At 38.0% G+C, this 23,232-nt stretch overlaps 1 protein-coding gene across 1 annotated transcript in view; it reads right to left on the reverse strand.

The window, feature by feature from the left end:
* WDR70 (WD repeat domain 70) overlaps nt 1-23,232 on the reverse strand; it is a 311,155-nt gene that overhangs the window by 24,722 nt on the left and 263,201 nt on the right. Inside the window, 1 exon segment of the mRNA XM_032628142.1 lies at nt 21,782-21,920. Coding sequence (XP_032484033.1) covers nt 21,782-21,920 — 139 coding nt within the window.

The following is a 23,232-nucleotide window of genomic DNA, read 5'->3' on the forward strand; positions in this document are numbered from 1 at the left end:
TGGTCAAGGCCAGGCATGTGGAAACATGAAAGGAGTCACAAACATAACTTCATATCTACCCTAGAATAAGTTCATCCAAGCCAATACTCATCTCCTCAAGTCTTGGCTTAAGTGTCATAACTACCCAGACCACCCTATTTAAAACATCACACAACTCCCCTTACTTTCCTTGTTTTTTACAGCATGTTTCCCATTTTAAAGTACTATATAGTTTACTGTTAATTATGCTTATTGTCTGCCTCCCCTACTAGGATATATGTTCCACACAGGCCGATCTTCGTCTGTTTTACATAGCCAAGAATCCCAAGTGCCTAGATTAGTGTCTGGAACTCAATAAATGTTTGCTGCAGGGATGAATTAAAAGTTACAGTTCACCCAAGCCTAACGGATTGCTTTGCTAGGTGGAGGTAGAGACAATTTTCAACTTAAACTCACTACTGCCTAGGAGGGATAATTTGATTTCTCCAGATCATTATTATACTCAAGTACCCCACAAACAGAGTAGGGTTAGCTCCCTCACAATGTGGGCCTAAAAAGAGGGATGTGCAAGGACCAGAGAGCAAGGGAGGAGAGTGAGAGGGGCTTTCAAGGGCCTTCAGAAATCTCAGCACCCACAAATCGCCCTAGGACAACTTTAAGGACATAGCATTAAAGTTATTTCTCTTCCTTGGTTCTCTAGAGATCTGGCTAAGCAGTCTAAGATTACTGGTTCTCAATATGTTTTCAAGTGAGCAGGGTGCAGAATTGGAAAAGATCCACAGTGTAGGCCTGGTAAATTCCAAGACACCCAGCCAAACAGGCAGTTTCCAGGGCAGCAGGTTACTGTTACTCTCTCCCTCTATGCTGAGGGTGTAAATGTTTAGAGAGAGGCAACGGCCCAGGCCAACAGACCAATGTCTCACGGCTTTCCAGGGAGTCCAAGCTCAGGGCACTGCACCTCTATTCCTGTTCACAGCTTTTACCCTCTAAAGCCCTTAGACACACACATGGCTTTTTACATGGAAGCAAGGAGAAGGCAAATGAGACCCCTTGAACTAAACAGTCATTCCAGAGCTCCATCCACTGTGGCAGTGAGTCACCAAAGCAGCCAATGAGGACTCTGGGAGCAGTCTGACTTAAGCGAAAGATACTTAAGGCTCAATTACCCTAAGACTGGCTATTAATCAAATATTACAAGGATTCCAAAACATGGAATGAAGAAACAGAATTCAAAGTCAAAGGTGGGTGGTCTTTTTTTGTTTATTAATATTTATTGTGTATGTTTAGCTAACCTTCGTAAACTTTGCAGCTAATGCGGCTCCACACTCTGTCCTGTCAAGGAAATGCATCTTATAGCAGAGAGCTGGCCATCTGCCAAACCAAACAACCCCTGAGACGGCAGCGAGGCTGGGGAGCAAGTAGAGCTGCCACGCTGCTAACTTGTCAAACACACATACAGGGTTTTACTTAACAACAATGGGACACGTGCCTCCTAGAAGCCCAAGGAGTTACCAGAAGACAGATGAGCTATAACTACTTAGAAGGAATGCATTCACTCAGTCAACCATCCACCAAAGACATCTTCCATCCTCTGTTCTTGAAGAGGTATTTCTGTAGCTGGGCGCTTGCCACATTCAGACGTACACATTTGCTGAGTGACACAGCAAATGACACAGCAAATGAAGGGTAGAGAGCACATCTGAATTAAAGGAGCAGAGGAAAATGTCATGACAGGAGATCTGCACGGACCAAAGAGAAAGCAGAAGGCCACGGTAGTGCAAAGAACCAGATTCTGAAGTTAGTCTGCATATTTTAATATACTGATTTGCTTAATTAAATCGATAAAGGGTTTTATTCTTACACTAATCTACTTCATCTTACCGAAGCATGTGGGACCACCACCGGCTTCCCCTAGCTGCCTGAGCTGAACCCCATGTTACCATAAAAATTAAGTTTAGTCTTTTAAAATTTATTTTTTATTTTTGGTTGTGTTTGGTCTTCGCTGCTGCACACGGGCTTTCCCTAGTTGCGGTGAGCGGGGGCTACTCTTCGTTGAGGCACGTGGGCTTCTCACTGCGGTGGCTTCTCTTGTTGCGGAGGCATGGGCCCTAGGCGCGTGGGGTTCAGTAGTTGTGGCATGCAGGCTCAGGAGTCGTGGCTCACGGGTTCTAAAGCGTAGGCTCAGGAGTTGTGGCGCACGGGCTTTGTTGCTCTGCGGCATGTGGGATCTTCCCGAACCAGGGCTCAAACCCACGTCCCCTGCATTGGCAGGCGGATTCTTAACCACTGCGTCACCAGGGAAGTCCCAATTTAGCCTTTTAAACCAAAACCTACTGTCATTTTAGATAATCTGGCAGTGCAGAGGAACCACAGTCTGCCCCACAAGTGCTCAGCTCTAGCAGCAGCCACAAAGAGACAGTAACTGGCGATGGAGATCATAAGCAAGATGACAAGGAGTCACAAGACTTTCATGTGCTCAACACAGAGATCTTTCTTCTCTGTGAAGACGAGAGAAAAAAGATGGGGTGGGGGGCAGAGAAGAAGAAAGCACTTTGTGTACAAAAGGCAGTGTCAAGATTCCAAAACAGGAATTTTGGAATTACCCCTCTACAAAAGTAAAGAGGCCACAAAAAATTCCAAATAATTTATTTCTGTGGTTTTGTTTTGCTTACTTTAAGTGAAATCATGGAAGCAAATAAGGAGAAGAGGAGGAAATCAATGAGAGAAATAAATTTATATTTTAGGACATGGTAGGAAAGGAACTATTAGGTATCTGCAACTTTATGTTATTTAAAGTAGTTGAATCCTTACAGCAACACTACAAAATTAGTTATCTCACCCCCATTTCACAAGAAGAAGAAACTGAGGCTTGTAGGAGGCTGGGTAACTTTCCCAAGGTCACATAATTCGTACACAGAGGAGCTGGGCTCAGCAGGGAGGTTTTCCCAACTCCAGTGCTCATTCCTTTATACCACCTAATTATGCAAAGGCCTGTTTTAGAAGATGATGGGGAGGAAGGGATGTGGCAGATTTAAAATCATCTCCAAACCCACCTGACCCAGAAAGAGAAGTCTTAGCAAGTTTATACTAAAAAGCAGATGGTATTACTAAAATCATAAGGAAGGAAAAAGGAACTACTACCCCCAGTTCACAAATGTTACTATAAAAGAAATCAATGCCTGCATAACATCTTAGGCATCCGTAATGCACATATCTAAACACCACCCTTATTCTACTTCACATGCTAAAAGAAGCCTAACATCCTTCATAATTTTATATCTTAATCATGATTATGATGAAACACCATTTCTTGATCCTTCGCAGCTGCTGACCCACACTGTAAAAGAAACTCCGTCTGGTTTTTTCATGTTTGGTTTTTGTCACATAGTACAAGAATGGATAAGCTAACCCAGTGATTCCTTGGGAGAAGAAGCATTTTCCAAAATTTCAAATAAAGAGCCTAACACCTGTCTGGGGAGGAGACTGTCACACAGTTTTGCACACTTGTGTAGAGGCAGTTTCACGGTCGTGGACACCCTCAGGACTACGCAATACATCTGAAAGGCCATGTATATGCTGATCCCCAAAACTAAGAACACAGATCAAGATGCGAGTCCAAAGCAAATAAAAAGAAGGCAGATGAAAATGGGAAGGTACTGGAGAAAGAATTTTCTTTGGATTTGCACAAGCCCAAGTTTTATTTCACAGAGAAAGAAAAACTGCTTTCCACATTAAAATATTGAGCCAGGGAGGTAGAAGAGCAAGAATGGGAAATCCTTAAACTCTTCCAGGCTATTTGTCCTGTCCTCCCAAAGCCTTGCTTTTCCCAAACTTGGATGATTTTGCAGCATGCATGGGCCATTGGGCTTAGTTTCATTCCTCTAAAGTTCAGGAAGCAAACCTGGTGAGTAAGCCTTAGTCTATAATAAATACGACTCCTCAACACCCACCTGATCTCCATGGAGACATCCCTCAAATAAAAACGATTAAAGACATTTTCTCTGCTCTTATAAGTGAGCACATGCCTATCCTTTTTTCCTCCTCCACATTCCTCCGACTCTAAGGAACTTCCACCATAGGGCCAGACTTGTAGCAATTCTCACTCTTGGCTGGAAATCTTCTTAATCTTCCCCCTTCCCTGCCCCAAACAATTCTCTCTCTGATAAACCAGATAGAAGCTCAATGGTGAAAAGAAAAAAATGCCATGGCACTTTTATGAATGTACGGGTTGCTGCAAAAAACAAAACAAAACAAGGAAAAGTGTTGCTCTATTCCTGCCATAAATATTTGATACAGATGCACAGATTATGCTTTTTAAAAACTGGTATCTAATTAACAAATTAAGTCCTACCAAATGGATGGAAAAATGCATTTATTAAAATCAGTTTATTTACAGCCTCTGCTCTAAAATTAAGGTAACTGCTCAAGCAGCAAAAATCTGGAACCTGGTAATTGTCCTTGGCACAAAATGAATCACATCTGTATCTGATAATAAACTTGCCTAAAGAACTTCATCACGAGAAAAAGATCTCAGAGAAAATGGAAGGTCTCTTGGGTAAGAAAATTAAATACAATTTTCTTCCTCTAATTCAAAACACTAAATGTTAGTTTGCGCCAATCTGCTATTTGAGAAGAACTTACAGAGGCAAAAAAAAAAAAAAAAACACAAATAATGATTGAAAAAAAAATCTGGTAATTATTCTTATTAATGACAGTCTGGGAGCACGAAACAAATAAGAGGCTGGAAGCTGGAGTCCACAGGGTGAGTGACACCAGTGGTGGATCCTACAAGGCAAATACAACAAGGGGGGGAAAGTGACTGGGGGTGGTGGTGGTTGGTGGTGGGATGAATTGGGAGATTGGGATTGACATGTATACACTAATATGTATAAAACGGATCACTGGGCTTCCCTGGTGGTGCAGTGGTTGAGAGTCTGCTGGCCGATGCAGGGGACATGGGTTCGTGCCCCGGTCTGGGAAGATCCCACGTGCCGCGGAGCGGCTGGGCCTGTGAGCCATGGCCGCTGAGCCTGCGCATCCGGAGCCTGTGCTCCGCAACGGGAGAGGCCACAACAGTGAGAGGCCCGCGTACAGAAAAAAAAAACAAAAAACAAAAAAAACAACGGATCACTAATAAGAACCTCCTGTAAAAGAAATAAATAAAATGAAATTCAAAACTTAAAAAAAACAAAAAGAAGCAGCGCTTACTGGAGGCACATTCCCAATATTCTTGTAGAACTTCCTACTGGTGGGCACAGGATGGATCAAGTGTGTCAAGATATGGAGCCGTGCAGGTTTGAGAGGGGCCTGGGGCACTGGAGCCTCAGGCAAGTCAGTTCCAGCAAAGAGTGGGTTTGTCTGTTATATCATACATTATCATCTATTATGAGGACCAGCTTGTGAAAGAGCTTGGGAAGCAGTACCTAAGGCCATCTCTCTCGATCTAATCTACACAGACCCAGACCCCTTTACCATTCTTCATTTATAAGTAGTTCGAGATGGGAATAAAGATAATAACCATAAATCTTTTCTTTATATAAATAAACAAAGCACAAATGGATAAAGCTTGAAATCCCTAACTACTAGATAAGAAATATATATGATCAGATCTTGGAAATCATGAAGTATGTAAAACCAAAAATTAAAGAAAAAGCTGAATCTTCAAAGATATACTATACAGGATACATAAAGCACTATTTGTCTTAATATAGTATAGGTAAAGATGTTTTACAAATCATACTCTTTTATTTAGCCCTTTGGGGGTCTCACAACCCCTCATCATACAAGACACAGCATTATCTATCACTCCAAAAAAGGAAAAAACACTATCCTGGGACATGTGTTAATTATAGAAGTCTTTCTTCCCCACACTAATATAAACTGTGAAAGTCTGGCCAGAATTCTGATAGAACATCCGGAAAACTTGTTACCAAAGATCGTTCATCAAATTCTGGTTGGGAGAGGAAAATCCGTGGTAGAAAATCTTACAAGACATATAAATCCTTCACTTGGTCTTCTACCAGTGTGATGTAATATGGTGCTGGGTTTGGACAACAGAGCACTGGTCATTACTGTATTATACTTTATACATTTTATAAAGAACAGCGTGTCATTTTGAACACCTACAAAATTTACATATCTGCAAAATCAAGTTCTCTTTTCCTGGTATTTTATAGCGTCAAGTATGTTTCTCCTTCAGGGTCATGTTATCTAGTAGGTGATTCTTCACCCAGTTTTGCCATTCGTGGCAATTATGTCTATACTAGGAAGTATAGATATGTTTAAATGCCAATTCAATAAAACACCAAACTCTCGTGTAGAGAAGAAAAAAAAAGTTTCTAACTAATCAAAAGGGAAACATTGTTTCTATTGCTTTGAAGGACTAGAAATAGAAGCAAAATAGTAAACAGAAAACATTTCCATGAGACTGCTGACACCAAATAAGTAGTAGATGCCTTTTAATACAGCATGTTGCAGGGTTAAATGACACTAGAAAAGGGATAAAGTACTAAACTGGACAAGCCCTGCTTTTAGTCCTCATTCTTCCGCCTTCAATGATTTATGAAGCCTGAAGCAGGATGTGATAGGTTCTTCATCTAATTGTAACTCCCCAAATGAGATCACTGTCAGACAGATAATTATAGGAAAAGACAACTCACTATAGGTTTTGAATCTGGATTCCTGCAGTAAACGTTATTTCAAAGAAGAAAATGTTGAATAGAGACTCTAAATAACTGCTCCTGAACTAAGAGTCTACTGGTTAAATTTATAAATTGTTCTTTTAAAAGAGACTGGAAATGAGAATAGAAATGAAATGATAAGCACATCAGAATTCGTCTTCTAAGGAAGAATAAAGATTAGAATTTTGATAAAATACAGTGACAAATTCCAAGAAATAATTTTTACTTCAGAGCAGAGTGTGTTGTACAAAAGAGGTCCAGGAAACAGATCATATTCATTAACAGTATAACAACCCAAACAAATTATATTCATTACAGTTTTAGATTACCAGTATTTTAAGCATCCACAGTAAACTTGCTTCCTCCACTGAAATCAAAACATAGCTATTTTTAGTAGGTCTGAAAAAAGATCATCTCAAGTTTTAAAGAAGTAGACAATTAAAATTTGTACTTCTTTCATCAAATCTAAAAGAAAACATATTTATGCCCTGAAGTTCCAAATTAATTAGAAAAAACTATTAACAAAAAACAAAAACAAGAGAAGCTGGTACGGAATAGGCCATTATAGTTAACTCCTGATAAGAACATACTATAATAAAATATAACAAAAGGTAAAGCAAAATTAACAAATACATTTTCACCAAACACCTACCATGTGCCATATATTGTTCTAACCACAGGAATATAATGCCCTTCCCACCCACATGGCACCAAGGAGTCCCTTACTCCAATTTGGTCACTGGAAAATCCAGAAATGTCTGAGAAAAAGAGTACCAAAGATAATAGAAGTGTTGAGAAAATATGACCCACAAGGAAAGGTTAAAACAACAACAACTAAGTTTGGTTCACTTAGACAAGAGAAGACAGAACAGCAACTTTATAATCTTAAAGGAAATAGAGGATGTTGACCAGCTGTTCTCCAATTCCCTGAGGACTAGAGTAAAGGATGTGGGCTCTAAGCATGAGAATGTGAGCCTAAAAATAATGAAAAAAAAAAAAAAAGATATGATGGTATGGGATTTCATAAACAGAAATGAACTCTTAGGGAGGTTGTAAACTCTTCTGTTAAAGTCTAATTTTCATATAGGAGAGTTGAGCCGTGGTCCTCAGGTAGGCAAGCTGGACTCTGGAAGATAATATTGAGACACGGAGCAACGTATGCCTGATGCCAGACGGCAGCTGATGAAGCAAAAGCCAGCAGCTTTGCCTGTGGCATACTTACGTGAAGGGAACCTATCACCAGTGTAGCAGAGGGGACTCGCACTAGGATCAAAGACATTATTTTATTTCCTATAATATGAACGTCCTTGCAAATGTGCAGTGATCTTCGAGCTTCCTCCACGGCTAGCCGCGAGGGAGTCCAGGAAAAAGTCTGGAGCTGCCGAAAAGGCAAGACTTTTTCTTGCCTATCTGTTTCCTGGTGCGCAAGGAGAGGGGATTCAGGGTGCGGCTTAAAAGTACCTCCACAGACGGGCGCGAGCCGCAGCTATCAGCGCGGACGCCATTGACGGGCATGAGACACTAAGGCTGCTGCTGCCACCACCACGAAGCCTGTGTGCAAGCAAAGGTCACTATCCAACCTCCCTGTCTGGGAGCCTGTGCAGCCCGCCACTGCCAGGGTCCCGGGATCCAGGGACAACTCCCCTGGGAGAACACACAGCGCGCCTCAGTCTGGTGCAATGTCACACTGGTCTCTGCCTCCGCAGGCTCTCCCCGCATCCGTACCCCTCCCTCCCCACGGCCTGAGTGAGCCAGAGCACCCGAATCAGTGGCTCCTTTACCCCATCCTGTATGAGTGAAGAACAGACGCCCTCAGGTGACCTATAGGCAGAGGCGGGTCGAAATCCAAAGCTGAACCCCTGGAGCTGTGCGAACAAAGAAGAGTAAGGGAAATATCTCCCAGCAGCCTCAGGAGCAGAGGATTAAATCTCCACAATCGACGTGATGTACCTGCATCTGTGGAATACCTGAATAGACAACGAATCATCCCAAATTGAGGAGGTGGACTTTGGGAGCAAAGACATATATACATTTTTTCCTTTTTTCTCTTTTTGAGAGTGTGTATGTGTATGCTTCTGGGTATGATTTTGTCTGTACAGCTTTGCTTTTACCATTTGTCTTAGGGTTCTGTCTATCCGTTGTTTGTTTTTTGTGTTTTTCTTTTTTTTTACTTTTTAGAAATTTTTCTTAGTAATTATTTTTTATTTTAATAACTTTTCTTTATTTTATTTTATTTTATCTTCATTTTTTCTTTCTCTCTTTTTTTTCTCCCTTTTGTTCTGAGCCGTGTAGATGAAAGGCTCTTGGTGCTCCAGCCAGGCGTCAGGGCTGTGCCACTGAGGCGGGACAGCCAAGTTCAGGACACTGGTCCACAACAGACCTCCCAGCTCCACATAATATCAAACGGCAAAAATCTCCCAGAGATCTCCATCTCAACGCCAAGACCCAGCTTCACTCAACAAACAGCAAGCTACAGTGCTGGACACCCTAGGACAAACTAGCAAGACAGGAACACAACCCCATCCATTAGCAGAGAGGCTGCCTAAAAACATCATAAGGCCACAGACACCCCAACACACCACCAGACATGGACCTACCCACCAGAAAGACAAGACCCAGCCTCATCCACCAGAACACAGGCACTCGTCCCCTCCACCAGAAAGCCTACACAACCCACTGAACCAACTTTAGGCACTGCGGACAGATACCAAAACCAACGGGAATTACAAACCTGCAGCCTGAGAAAAGGAGACCGCAAACACAGTAAGGTAAGCAAAATGAGAAGACAGAGAAACACACAGCAGATGAAGTAGCAAGGCAAAAACCCACCAGACCTAACAAATGAAGAGGAAATAGGCAGTCTACCTGAAAAAGAATTCACAATAACAATAGTAAAAATGATCCAAAACCTTGGAAATAGAACACAGAAAATACAAGAAACATTTAACAAGGACTTAGAAGAACTAAAGAGCAAACAGACAGTGATGAACAACACAATAAATGAAATTAAAAATTCTCTAGACGGGATCAATAGCAGAATAACTGAGGCAGAAAAACGGATAAGCGACCTGGAAGATAAAATAGTGGAAATAATTACCACAGAGCAGAATAAAGAAAAAAGAATGAAAACAATTGAGGACAGTCTCAGAGACCTCTGGGACCACATTAAACGCACCAACATTCGAATTGTAGGGGTCCCAGAAGAAGAAGAGAAAAACAAAGGGACTCAGAAAATATCTGAAGAGATTAGAGTTGAAAACTTCCCGAATATGGGAAAGGAAATAGTTAACCAAGTCCATGAAGCACAGAGAGTCCCATACAGGATAAATCCAAGAGGAAACACGCCAAGACACAAATTAATCAAACTATCAAAAATTAAATACAAAGAAAAAATATTAAAAGCAGTAAGGGAAAAGCACCAAATGACATGGAACAGAATACCCATAAGGTTAACAGCTGATCTTGCAGCAGAAACTCTGCAAGCCAGAAGGGAGTGGCAGGACATATTTAAAGTGATGAAAGGGAAAAACCTACAACCAAGATTACTCTACTCAGCAAGGATATCATTCAGATTTGACGGAGAAATTAAAACCTTTATAAATAAGCAGGAGCTAAGAGAAGTCAGCACCACCAAACCAGCTTTACAACAAATGCTAAAGGAACTTCTCTAGGCAGGAAACACAAGAGAAGGAAAAGACCTACAATAACAAACCCGAAACAATTAAGAAAATGGTAATAGGAACATAAATATCGATAATTACCTTAAATGTAAATGGATTAAGTGCTCCAACCAGAAGACATAGACTGGGTGAATGGATACAAAAACAAGACCCATATATATGCTGTCTACAAGAGACCCACTTCAGACCTAGGGACACATACAGACTGAAAGTGAGGGGATGGAAAAAGATATTCCATGCAAATGGAAATCAAAAGAAAGCTGGAGTAGTAATTCTCATATCAGACAAAATAGACTTTAATATAAAGCCTATTACAAGAGACAAAGAAGGACACTACATAATGATCAAGGGATTGATCCAAGAAGATGATATAACAATTGGAAATATTTATGCACCCAACATAGGAGCACCTCAATACATAAGGCAAACACTAACAGCCACAAAAGGGGAAATCGACAGTAACACAATCATAGTAGGGGACTTTAACATCCCACTTTCACCAATGGACAGATCATCCAAGATGAAAATAAATAAGGAAACACAAGCTTTAAATGATACATTAAACAAGATGGACTTAATTGATATTTATAGGACATTCCATCCAAAAACAACAGAATACACATTCTTCTCAAGTGCTCATGGAACATTCTCCAGGATAGATCATATCTTGGGTCACAAAACAAGCCTTGGTAAATTTAAGAAAATTGAAATTGTGTCAAGTATCTTTTCTGACCACAACGCTATGAGACTAGATATCAATTATAGGAAAAAATCTGTAAGAAATACAAACACATGGAGGCTAAACAATACACTATTTAATAATCAAGAGATCACTTTAGAAATCAAAGAGGAAATCAAAAAATACCTAGAAACAAAAGACAATGAAAACATGACGACCCAAAACCTATGGGATGCAGCAAAAGCAACTCTAAGAGGGAAGTTTATAGCAATACAATCCTATCTTAAGAAACAAGAAACATCTCAAATAAACAACCTAACCTTACACCTAAAGCAATTAGAGAAAGAAGAACAAAAATACCCCAAATTAGCAGAAGGAAAGAAATCATAAAGATCAGATCAGAAATAAATGAAAAAGAAATGAAGGAAACGATAGCAAAGATCAAAAAAAGTAAAAGCTGGTTGTTTGAGAAGATAAAGAAAATTGATAAACCATTAGCCAGACTCTTCAAGAAAAAAAGGAAGACTCAAATCAATAGAATTGGAAATGAAAAAGGAGAAGTAACAACTGACACTGCAGAAATACAAAGGATCATGAGAGACTACTAAAAGCAACTATATGCCAGTAAAATAGACAACCTGGAAGATATGGACAAAGTCTTAGAAAAGCACAACCTTCCGAGACTGAACCAGGAAGAAATAGAAAATATAAACAAACCAATCACAAGCACTGAAACTGAAACTGTGATTAAAAATCTTCCAACACACAAAAGCCCAGGACCAGAAGGCTTCACAGGCGAATTCTATAAAACATTTAGAGAAGAGCTAAAACCTATCCTTCTCAAATTCTTCCAAAATATAGCAGAGGGAGGACCACTCCCAATCTCATTCTATGAGGCCACCATCACCCTGATACCAAAACCAGACAAAGATGTTGCAAAGAAAGGAAACTATAGGCCAATATCACTGAGGAACACAGATGCAAAAATCCGCAACAAAATACTAGCAAACAGAATCCAACAGCACATTAAAAGGATCATACACCATGATCAAGTGGGGTTTATCCCAGGAATGCAACGATTCTTCACTATACGCAAATCAATCAATGTGATACACCATATTAACAAACTGAAGGAGAAAAACCATATAATCATCTCAATAGATGCAGAGAAAGCTTTTGACAAAATTCAACACCCATTTATGATTAAAACCCTCCAGAAAGTAGGCATAGAGGTAACTCTTCTCAACATAATAAAGGCCATATATGACAAACCCACAGCCAACATCGTCCTCAATGGTGAAAAACTGAAACCATTTCCACAAAGATCAGGAACAAGACAAGGCTGCCCACTCTCACCACTATTATTCACCATAGTTTTGGAGTATTAGCCACAGCAATCAGAGAAGAAAAAGAAATAAACGGAATTCAAATCGAAAATGAAGAAGTAAAGCTGTCACTGTTTGCAGATGACATGATACTATACATAGAGAATCCTAAAGATGCTACCAGAAAACTACTAGAGCTAATCAGTGAATTTGGTAAAGCTGCAGAATAAAAAATTAATGCACAGATATCTCTTGCATTCCTATACACTAATGATGAAAAATCTGAAAGCGAAATTAAGGAAACACTCCCATTTACCACTGCCACAAAAAAGAATAAAATATCTAGGAATAAACCTACCTAAGGAGACAAAAGACCTGTATGCAGAAACTTATAAGACACTGATGAAAGAAATTAAAAATGATACAAAGAGATGGAGAGATATACCATGTTCTTGGATTGGAAGAATCAGCATTGTGAAAATGACTCTACTATCCAAAGCAATCTACAGATTCAATGCAATTCCTATCACACTACCACTGGCATTTTTCACAGAACTAGAACAAAAAAATTCACAATTTGTATGAAAACACAAAAGACCCAGAATAGCCAAAGCAATCTTGAGAAAGAAAAATGGAGCTGGAGGAATCAGGCTTCCTGACTTCAGACTATACTACAACGCTACAATAATCAAGGTATTATGGTACTGGCACCAAAACAGAAATATAGATCAATGGAACAGGATAGAAAGCTCAGAGATAAACCCACACACATATGGTCACCTTACCTTTGATAAAGGAGGCAAGAATACACAGTGGAGAAAAGAGAGCCTCTTCAATAAGTGGTGCTGGGAAAACTGGACAGGTACATGTAGAAGTATGAAATTAGAACACTCCCTAACACCACACACAAAAAAATAAACTCAAAATGGATTAAAGAGCTAAATGTAAGGCTAGACACTATCAAACTCTTAGGGGAAAACATAGGCAGAATAGTCTATGACATACATCACAGCAAGATCCTTTTTGACCCACCTCCTAGAGAAGTGGAAATAAAAACAAAAATAAACAAATGGGACCTAATGAAACTGAAAAGCTTTTGCACAACAAAGGAAACCATAAACAGGACGAAAAGACAACCCTCAGAATGGGAGAAACTATTTGCAAATGAAGCAACTGACAAAGGATTAATCTCCAGAATTTACAAGCAGCTCATGCAGCTCAATATCAAGAAAAACAAACAACCCAATCCAAAAATGGGCAGAAGATCTAAATAGACATTTCTCCAAAGAAGATATACAGATTGCCAACAAACACATGAAAGAATGCTCAACATCATTAATCATTAGAGAAATGCAAATCAAAACTACAATGAGATATCATCTCACACCAGTCAGCATGGACATCATTAAAAAATCTACAAACAATAAATGCTGGAGAGGGTGTGGAGAAAAGGGAACCCTCCTGCAGTGTTGGTGGGAATGTAAATTGATACAGCCACTATGAAGAACAGTATGGAGGTTCCTTAAAAAACTAAAAATAGAACTACCATACGACCCAGCAATCTCACTACTGGGCATATACACTGAGAAAACCATAATTCAAAAAGAGTCATGGACCACAATGTTCATTGCAGCCCTATTTACAATAGCCAGGACATGGAAGCAACCTAAGTGTCCATCAACAGATGAATGGATAAAGAAGATGTGGCACATATATTTACAATGGAATATTACTCAGCCATAAAAAGAAACAAAATTGAGTCATTCGTAGTGAGGTGGATGGACCTAGAGTCTGTCATACAAAGTGAAGTAAGTCAGAAAGAGAAAAACAAATACCGTATGTTAACACATATATATGGAATCTAAAAAAAAGAAAAATGGTCATGAAGAACCTAGGGGCAAGATGGGAATAAAGACACAGACCTACCAGAGAATGGACTTGAGGATATGGCGATGGGGAAGGGTAAGCTGTGACAAATTGAGAGAGTGGCATGGACATATATACCCTACCAAACGTAAGGTAGATAGCTAGTGGGAAGCAGCCGCATAGCACAGGGAGATCAGCTCAGTGCTTTGTCATCACCTAGAGGGGTGGGATAGGGAGGGTGGGAGGGAGGGAGACAGAAGAGGGAAGAGATGTGGGAACATATGTATACGTATAAGTGATTCACTTTGTTATAAAGCAGAAACTAACACCATTGTAAAGCAATTATACTCCAATAAAGATGTTAAAAAAAATAATGTATTTTGCCTTGTAAAAGACTCTATTAAGAAAAAGAAAAAAACAAGCAACAGACTGGGAGAGAATATCCCAAGAACTTGGCATCTAGAATATATAGAGGACTCTCAAAATTAATAGTAAGAAACAAACAACCTCATTTAAAACAGGGCAAAAGACTTGAAGAGGCATTTCACCCAAGAGAATACAACTATGGAAAATGGACACATGAAGATATTCAACATCACTGGCCATTAGGAAACTTCAAATTATAACCACTCCACACACCTATTAGAATGTATAAAATAAAAAATGTTACAATACAAAGTGTTGGTGAGGATGCAGAGCAAGTAAAAAACACATACACTGTTGGTGGGAATACAAAATGACATTGTTAATCTGAAGATGGCTTGGAGTTTCTTATAAAAATAAATATACACTCACTATATGACCCAGCAAGCCTACTCTTAGGTATTTGCCCTAGAGAAAAGAAAACTTACATTCACACAAAAACCTCTATACGAATGCTTACAGCAGCTCCATCCGTAATCTCCAAAAATTAGAAATAATCAAATGTCCTTTAGTAGGTAAAAAAACTGTGCCATATCCATACAGTGGAATACTATTCATCAATAAAATGTAACACGTTATTGATATGCACAACTAACCTGGATGAGTCTCAAAGGATTCTGCTGAAAGAAGTTGATCTAAAAAGGTTACACACTATATAAGTCCATTTGTATGACATTCTTGAAAAGTCAACACTATAGTGATGGAGAACAGACCAGTGAATGCCAGGGATAAGGAGTGGAGAGGGAGGGAGGGGGTAAGAGGGTGACTATAGAGGGATGGCACAAAGGAGTTTTTAGGGGGTGATGGAACTAACCGTTCTGTATTGTGATTGTATTGATGGAACTACAGGAATCTATAGGGGTTAAAAATCACAGAACTGTGCACTTTAAAAATAATAAAAACTAATCAGCACTAAGCTTGTTCCTTTCATTTTCCCTACGTAAAGCATTTTAAGACTTGATAAGGTACATATTAACAGTTAAACCATCATGAAATTGCTGGTTTCTTTCCTCTCTATTCTCACGTGCCTACAGATGAACACTCAACTGCACTCTTTAAATCCTGAGAACTACTGTCCTGGAACATCCATAGCATGATACCTTTAGGTGCAATGAAAAGTAATTTAATCACATCTTATGGACACTACCCCCATCCTGGACACTGTGAGGCTAACTTAGCAGGGGACTCCAGCTGAGTTCCATTTACTGAATCTGAAGAAAGGGTTTAGTAAGTCAAATCACACACGTGGTAAAAATGTAATATTTTTTTCCATCATAAACCAATGGCATCTCTTTTCTTCACTACTTAAAGAAAACCTAAATGTCCATCAACAAAGGAATGGATAAAGAATGGGTATGAAAAGAAAAAAAAGAATGGATATGGATGTGGTACATACAAACAATGGAATATTACTCAGCCACAAAAAGGAACGAAACTGGGTCATTTGTAGAGACGTGGATGGATGGACCTAAAGAGTGTCATATAGAGTGAAGTAAGTCACAAAAACAAATATCGTATATTAACGCATATATGTGGAATCCAGAAAAATGGTATAGATGACCTTAATTGCCAAGCAGACACAGAGACACAGACATAGAGAATAAATGTACGGATACCAAGGGGGAAAGGGGTGGGGTGGGAGGAATTGGGAGATAGGGATTGACACATAGACACTATTGATACTATGTATAAAATAGACAACTGATGGGAACATGCTGTATAGCACAGGGAAGTCTACTTAATCCACTGTTGTACTACTATTCCTTATGCGATCCTGACTGGGCAAAGACACCGCTTGAATCCTTTATTTCTAGAAAGCGCTTAAAGACGTGTGATTCGGACTGAGCTGGGACTTTATATCAGTAAGACAGATCATTAGTCTATTCCCAGTACAAAATGGAAGAACAGTTGAGTTCTTCGGCTCCTTCAGAGACAAGCTTTCACAGGCACAGCTTCATTAATTCATTAAGTTTGAAGTAAATTCCCGTATTAGTCGTTATCTGTATTCAAATATAAGAACAAAGACACATTCCAAAGCCAATTCTGAGGACTCCTTGGAATATCCATTAATTTGAATGACCTTTCTTCTCTCATTCATATGTACAAATAACATGGGGTGATTGTAGTCTGAAGAGTCAGCATGTCCCTTACGCTTATTAATTAAGATACATAGCTAGATTCATGAAGGGTCTATTATTTCATGGCCCCATTATACTCATTTATACTTATTCAATCTCTTTGGATTTAAAATATCAAGATTCTCTCCTAATAAGAACACAAAAACTTTTTATGTGAAATGGAAGTGCTAATCCTTTCATTTTATATGTTATATGTCATTTTATATATTGACACATATAGCAATTTTCTTGGACATCAAAATTCATTAATTTAAAGGTCATATCTCAGTATAATCTATGGGTAATGTGATAAGATATGATGTTTAGAAAAATAATGAGAACTCAAGTTCTCTTCAGAACTTCACCTAACTATATAAAGAAGGAAAGACAGTTGGTATTTTTATGGAAATTTTTGTTCTTTTAAAGAAATCTCTTTTTTTTTTTTACACAATATGGACCTTACCTTCTCCTCAATATATGCAGTAGGCTATCTCTGTAATCGGATAAGTAGGTCTGAAATAAGAAACTTTCCCCACCTTTTGGTAAATATATAAACTATTACTTAATTAACATAACTTTAACAATAATTATGTATTTTTCAACCAATACCTATGATAATAAGGGGCAGAGATACAGCCTGTAGGTAGGTAGGCAGTAAGTAAGTAAGTGTGCATAATCCAGATTTCATCTCCCACGGGAAAGGGATATTGCAGAGAACAAGTAGTGGTAGAAAGAAACAAAACTCTAAGATAATCCTTGTTCTTTGCTATCTATTCTCTTCAATGCTTAAAAAGCATTCCTAAAGATAATCAAATATTCTTTAGATGATCACAAATGAGTTTTTTTCTTCCTTAAAAGACCTTTACTATTATCTCTCTTAAATGGGCACCAGGATTCTCAATCAACTTTGAAATGCCTACAGTCTAGTTGAAAATGCCGAAGCAAATTTCCCTTCCCTTCCGTTCAGTAGCCGTGCTAAATGCTATAGCTATGTTTTAAAAATAAAGGTTTAGTTTTTCTTTTTCTTCTCTTCACTTTGCTCATTTAGTGTTTACAGAAACAGAGATCCCTCACCAAACTACACAAACAAACAAATTAGAAGAGAAGTTGGGACCAAGTGTGAAATTTCTGGCTGTTTTCCTTTCCATCTTTTTCTTCTCTCTACACAAGGGAATGTCTGCTCTCTCTTAAATTACTGCCCAAAGCAACTGAGGTGAAGAGGCCACCATCTTAATACCAGGTCAAAACAACTTCATTTCACTATGCTTGGGTTAAAGAGTATAAATGGTAATATACTAGTACAATTGCATAAACCATGTCCCTTGATTTATATTAGTAAAAAAGGAAATTCTATTAATCATTTTGCAACAAAGTATAGTTTGATGAAAAATCACTAAGCTAATAATAGTTTTAAATGTTATTTCACAGCATTTCCTGAAATAACTGGAACTTTGAAAAGACTTAAAAATTTCTATGTCTCTTCTAAACATAATTACCTTTTAAAAAAATGATAGGTCATCTCCAAATTACATTTAGTCCATTCCTTCTCTCCTATGCTTTTTCACATAAAATAGAGTAATGGAAGCTTTTTACACAATATATAAACATGCTAGGGTCCCATCTACACAAAGACAAAGGTGAGCTTTTAAATTCAAGATCAAATTATATTCTGGAATTTATCTTAGAAAAGAGGCTAAGCACATTATTCAAATTACAACGAAGTAGATGATAAATGAGGATATGCATTTTTTTTCAACTTGAGGAAACAAAATTGGACTAGGAAAAGGAAACACCTAAAAATAATTTCAGCAGAATTGTAAAATGTGTACAAACATCACACAGTAAAAATAGTAAATGTTAAACATTTGTCATCTCCTAGCGAAGAGTGTTGAGAGTCTCTAAACTGAATAGAGAAAGAAAAATTTTCAGAGCATATGACAATGCAGAGAGTGCAATTAAAACCATTTTTAAAGTTTGTTTCAAAACTAAATATGGAAAATATAATTGTTATATTTTAAAAAGCTATTTATTGTGAAGATTGTAGGACAGTTTTTAGTTATTAGGAAATTAATTGTATAGATTGTTAACATTCCCTAACTGAAAACAATGTTTGGCTCCCCATCTATATTGAGCTTGGCATTCCAGAATATAACTATCTAGGGATTTATTTAGTTTTAGAAAAGGGTGTGAGAAAATGCAGTCAATCATACTTTACTGAAGTAAATGGTTTTAGGATAGACCTAACAGCACCATTGCCTGTGCCTAGTCAAACAAGCAAACAACTAAATGTTGATATTAAGAATATGAGATGCTGCCTTTTAGCTAAATTAAAACTCAATACAGTAAGTACCTTATTATAGCAGAGTGTGGTGTTTCCAAAAGAAATGACAATCCTGGCTTTTAATAACAAAAATACAATTAAATAAAAGAGGTGTTTTTTGGCCCTTCTAGCAAAGTGTCCCCCCTCTTTATCCATCCCAAAGAATGAATTTGTTTATTTTTCTACATTCCAAGAAGACTTAAAACTTGAGAAAATTGGGATCAAAGGGGCAGTTTAAAGTCCCTTTAGCATACCGTTCTACAATATAAACAGAAAACAATGCTGTCTGATGTTAACAACCAAAAAAAGACAAACAAATCCTAAATCAATGATTTAAAAGGCCACTTTAAGGTGTGTGGTTTTGTCCCTATTTGAAGTTCTCTCTTCATCCATCTATTAAAATGGGTCTCAAAATCAGTTTTCTGACTTTTCTAAGATAATTCAATATATGATAAATTCTGTTTCCTTAATGACCTCACTATTTCCTTTGTATCTCTTCACTTGCTCATCCCTTAAATGCTCTGGTTTCCTAGGGCTCATCTTCTCCATCCTTCATGCCCTTTCCGAGATCAAACTAATCAGCAACCAACATTTCAACTATGAACTATAAATACTCCTCCCAAAACTGTGTCTTCTTTCTTCTAAGCACCAAAGTTATCTACCCATCTGCCCACTGAACATCTCCACCCAGAGGTCCTAAAGGTACTTCAAGTTCAAGATACCAACAACAGACTTGCTGTCTTTCTTCTAAAACCTGCTATCTTTTTTTGTTTTCTTTTAATTGCAGGGAACACTGACCCAGTCTCCTAAATTACACATATACAAATAAATACTACGTCTTGTAAATCTAACCTTCACACTTCAATAAAAATCAACGTCTAAGACCTGGATCTGAATATGTCATTCCTTTGCTTTAAAAAAAAGAAAACGAAAAACAAAAAAACCATAAGATAAAGTCACTTTATTATGGTATACAAAGTCAGTTTACCCTTCCATGTCTAGATACTTCTCTCCTGCCTCACTCTCCAAAGACACACCTGTGCTCTACAGTATGCATTACTTGCACTTCCCAAGTATACCATTCACTCATTCAATAAACAAGCACCTTCTATGTGCCAGGCACTGTTCAGAGCACTGGGGATATTGCAGTGAACAGACAAAGTTTCTGCCCTCATGGGCGTACATCCTGGTGGAAGCAGACAGACAAAAACAAACAAATATATAATAGATAAGATGGTGGTAAGTGCCATGGAGAAAAACATCTAGTTAGAAAAGCAATTCAGAGCAACACAACAGTGTGTTCTGTACACTTACGACATCCACATGTCTTTAAAAGTACAATCATACTTCTATATCCCTTAATTTAATTACATTTCAATTTAAATTATAATTTAAAAACACAATCCCATGAGTAATACTGAGATGTATAGTCGTTGAGAGGCATTAAAAACAAAACAAAACAAAACCAGCTTACTTCTGGAACAACCAATTATAATAATTTTATTTTTTGAGATTAAAGTTGATAGAGTCAAGAGTGTTTTTCTTTGATTCTAGTGTTTTAGTTGGCTCCTGGATGCACCCCAAAAAAAGTATGATTAGTGTTGGCACATTTCAAATTATGTCATGAGATTAGAATCTATCAAACTTAAAGTACTCATCTAGAATTAGTCTCATTGTTAGTTCATTGTCTCTATACATGGTTTCAAATTTAGTGCCTACAACTTAAGACTCCACAGTAATATTAAAACATTAGAGACAGGAGCTTTTTGCTGGTGATTTAAAAACAGTTGTTCAATTGTCTGAATCATTTAAGTACATAATATGTCTCAACTGTTTACGTAGAGCTGAAACAACCGGAGAAATCTACATAAGAGCACTGTTTAAGATACAGGATATTACTAAAGGATTTGACTATGAGCCAAAGAAAATTTGCACAGACATTAATTGGCCTGTTTCATACTCGAAAAATAACAATGATTTGCCTTACCATCTAAATACTAATACATACTTTCAAAGACTTTAAAGGAACTCAGATTTTCCTCTGGGAATCTTCACTATTATTGTATTACATACGGCTCCAGTCTCTAGACATGAATGAATGAATGAATGAATGCACGCATGCTGGTGTTTTAGTGCTTACATAAATATGTAAAGAAAACTAAAGGGGGGTTTTTCAGATGTGGAAGTTAAATCTGAAAAGTTTTAAACTTCTAATAACTAAATAGATATTAACCTCAGTGGAAGCTGAGTCTTACCTTAATGACACCTCTAACAAGGAGAATTCTGTCAAAGTTTTCAAACAATGATACACTTCATCACATTCTGAGGGCATAACGTTTCACTTCTGTCCATAATCCCTGAATCCTTACAAACATGCACATTGTGGGAAGCTCCTTTCTGTACGTTACATGAAGATCAGCTTCTTCTCTCCTCAAATTGGTTGGCAGAGCGGATAAACATCCCAGGCCCAGCTGAAATTCTGACTAAAGTGTGGGCCTATAGGAAATATTGGGTTGGGGAGGGAAAAGTGTAGATAAGCCAGTCTGCAATGTACTAATAATTCCTGTGTTGGAGAAAAAAAGCAGCTACCACTGTACTGTAAGGGCAAGAACTTATGTTCTATTTCAAAACCAAAACCAAAACCAAAACCAAAAATGGCTAAGAGGCAAACTTCACTTCATTCTCAAGGCTGGGAGGAAAGAACACACATACCGCATCTGTGATGTCTATTTCATACACCCTTTGGAAAGTCCTGCGTTCAAAGAAAACAAGTTTGCCGCTGCCACATCCCCTTTGAACAGACGTACCGGTGACTATAAGTTTATCATCTGGACTGAAACAGCAGTCAGTCCTACAGACAAAAAGAGTTTATAAGTATAGGCTTATGATGCCACAACAGTGCAGTGATAATGAGTAAAAATATAAACAACCTCACTGTAATAAGAGACAACTCTTACATAGGATTTATAGTAAGTCAGGCACTTATATTAACTCCCTTAATACAATAATCCTATGAAGTAGATACTATTATCCCCATTTTACTGATTAGGAAAGTGAGGCAGGAAGAGGTTAAATAAACCTTGTCCAAGATCACAAAAGTAAGTGGTACAGCTGGGATTCGAACTTAGCCTGACTCCAGAATCTGTGCTCTAATTTCTATACATTATAATATCTTTCAATGTAAATAACGTGTGGGAAAAACTCAATATAGACATTGACCCTGTCTATACACAAATAGACAGTATATGACTGACGTCTAAGTAGTGATTATTTTGATCAGTTTGGGAACTATTTTTATCAGCACCACCTCTCAAACAATTTGAGCTTTGTCAAGTCAAGCACCATGAAATGAGGAGCAGCTTGTACCGCTGGAACCTAATTGATGGCTGTGATTCAACAGCTCTTGTGATGAGAGGTCTGGCCACCTGACTGTGAATAATCTAAGACATGAGCCAAAGACGCTATCTAGTTAGCATTACTTGCAGCAGGCATAAGGCTCAAAAGATTCGTATCGGCTATAAATTCATGTTTGTTTATCCATCTGTTTGTTTTAACAGATAAATGCCATGGGCAATAGACTGTGTCAGAGTTAGTGCTCTGAGATTATACAGCTTCCTCCATTTGCTGCTTCCATTACCTTCACACTCTCCTTGTTGGTCATTATTTAATACAGGTGAGAAATTTTATTTCTACCAAAATAGACATTTTTGCTTAGGCACCAATTGTAGGACTTAGAGATCAAATCCCAACCTCAGCTGTTTGCAGAAAAATCTTTAAAGCTTCAGTTATCAACTCAGTAGAATGCAGATAACAGTGTTCAGCTATCCAGAGCAAGACAGTTTGAATAAGTGACAGTTACCGAATTATTGATTGAAATGATGATAAGAAAAAATTGAGAAAATGACATATAATATTCAGTAACTATGAAGAATTGCTTTAATGGTATGAGGATTCAAATTTTAAAAGAAAACAAAAGACAGGCCTACTCTGTCATTTATACACTATCAAAAGAACAATTCAACCCTTTAAAATGTTTTTACTACCCCAAGGCCTATGTGTGCATACAATATATATATTCACACACACAAATACATGAACAGCTATGATTTCAACTTCAAAAATAGAATTTTATATTCTGAAGAATGTACGAAATGAAAGGAAAA

Source organism: Phocoena sinus, chromosome 3 (assembly GCF_008692025.1).
Source record: "Phocoena sinus isolate mPhoSin1 chromosome 3, mPhoSin1.pri, whole genome shotgun sequence".
NCBI lineage: Eukaryota > Metazoa > Chordata > Mammalia > Artiodactyla > Phocoenidae > Phocoena > Phocoena sinus.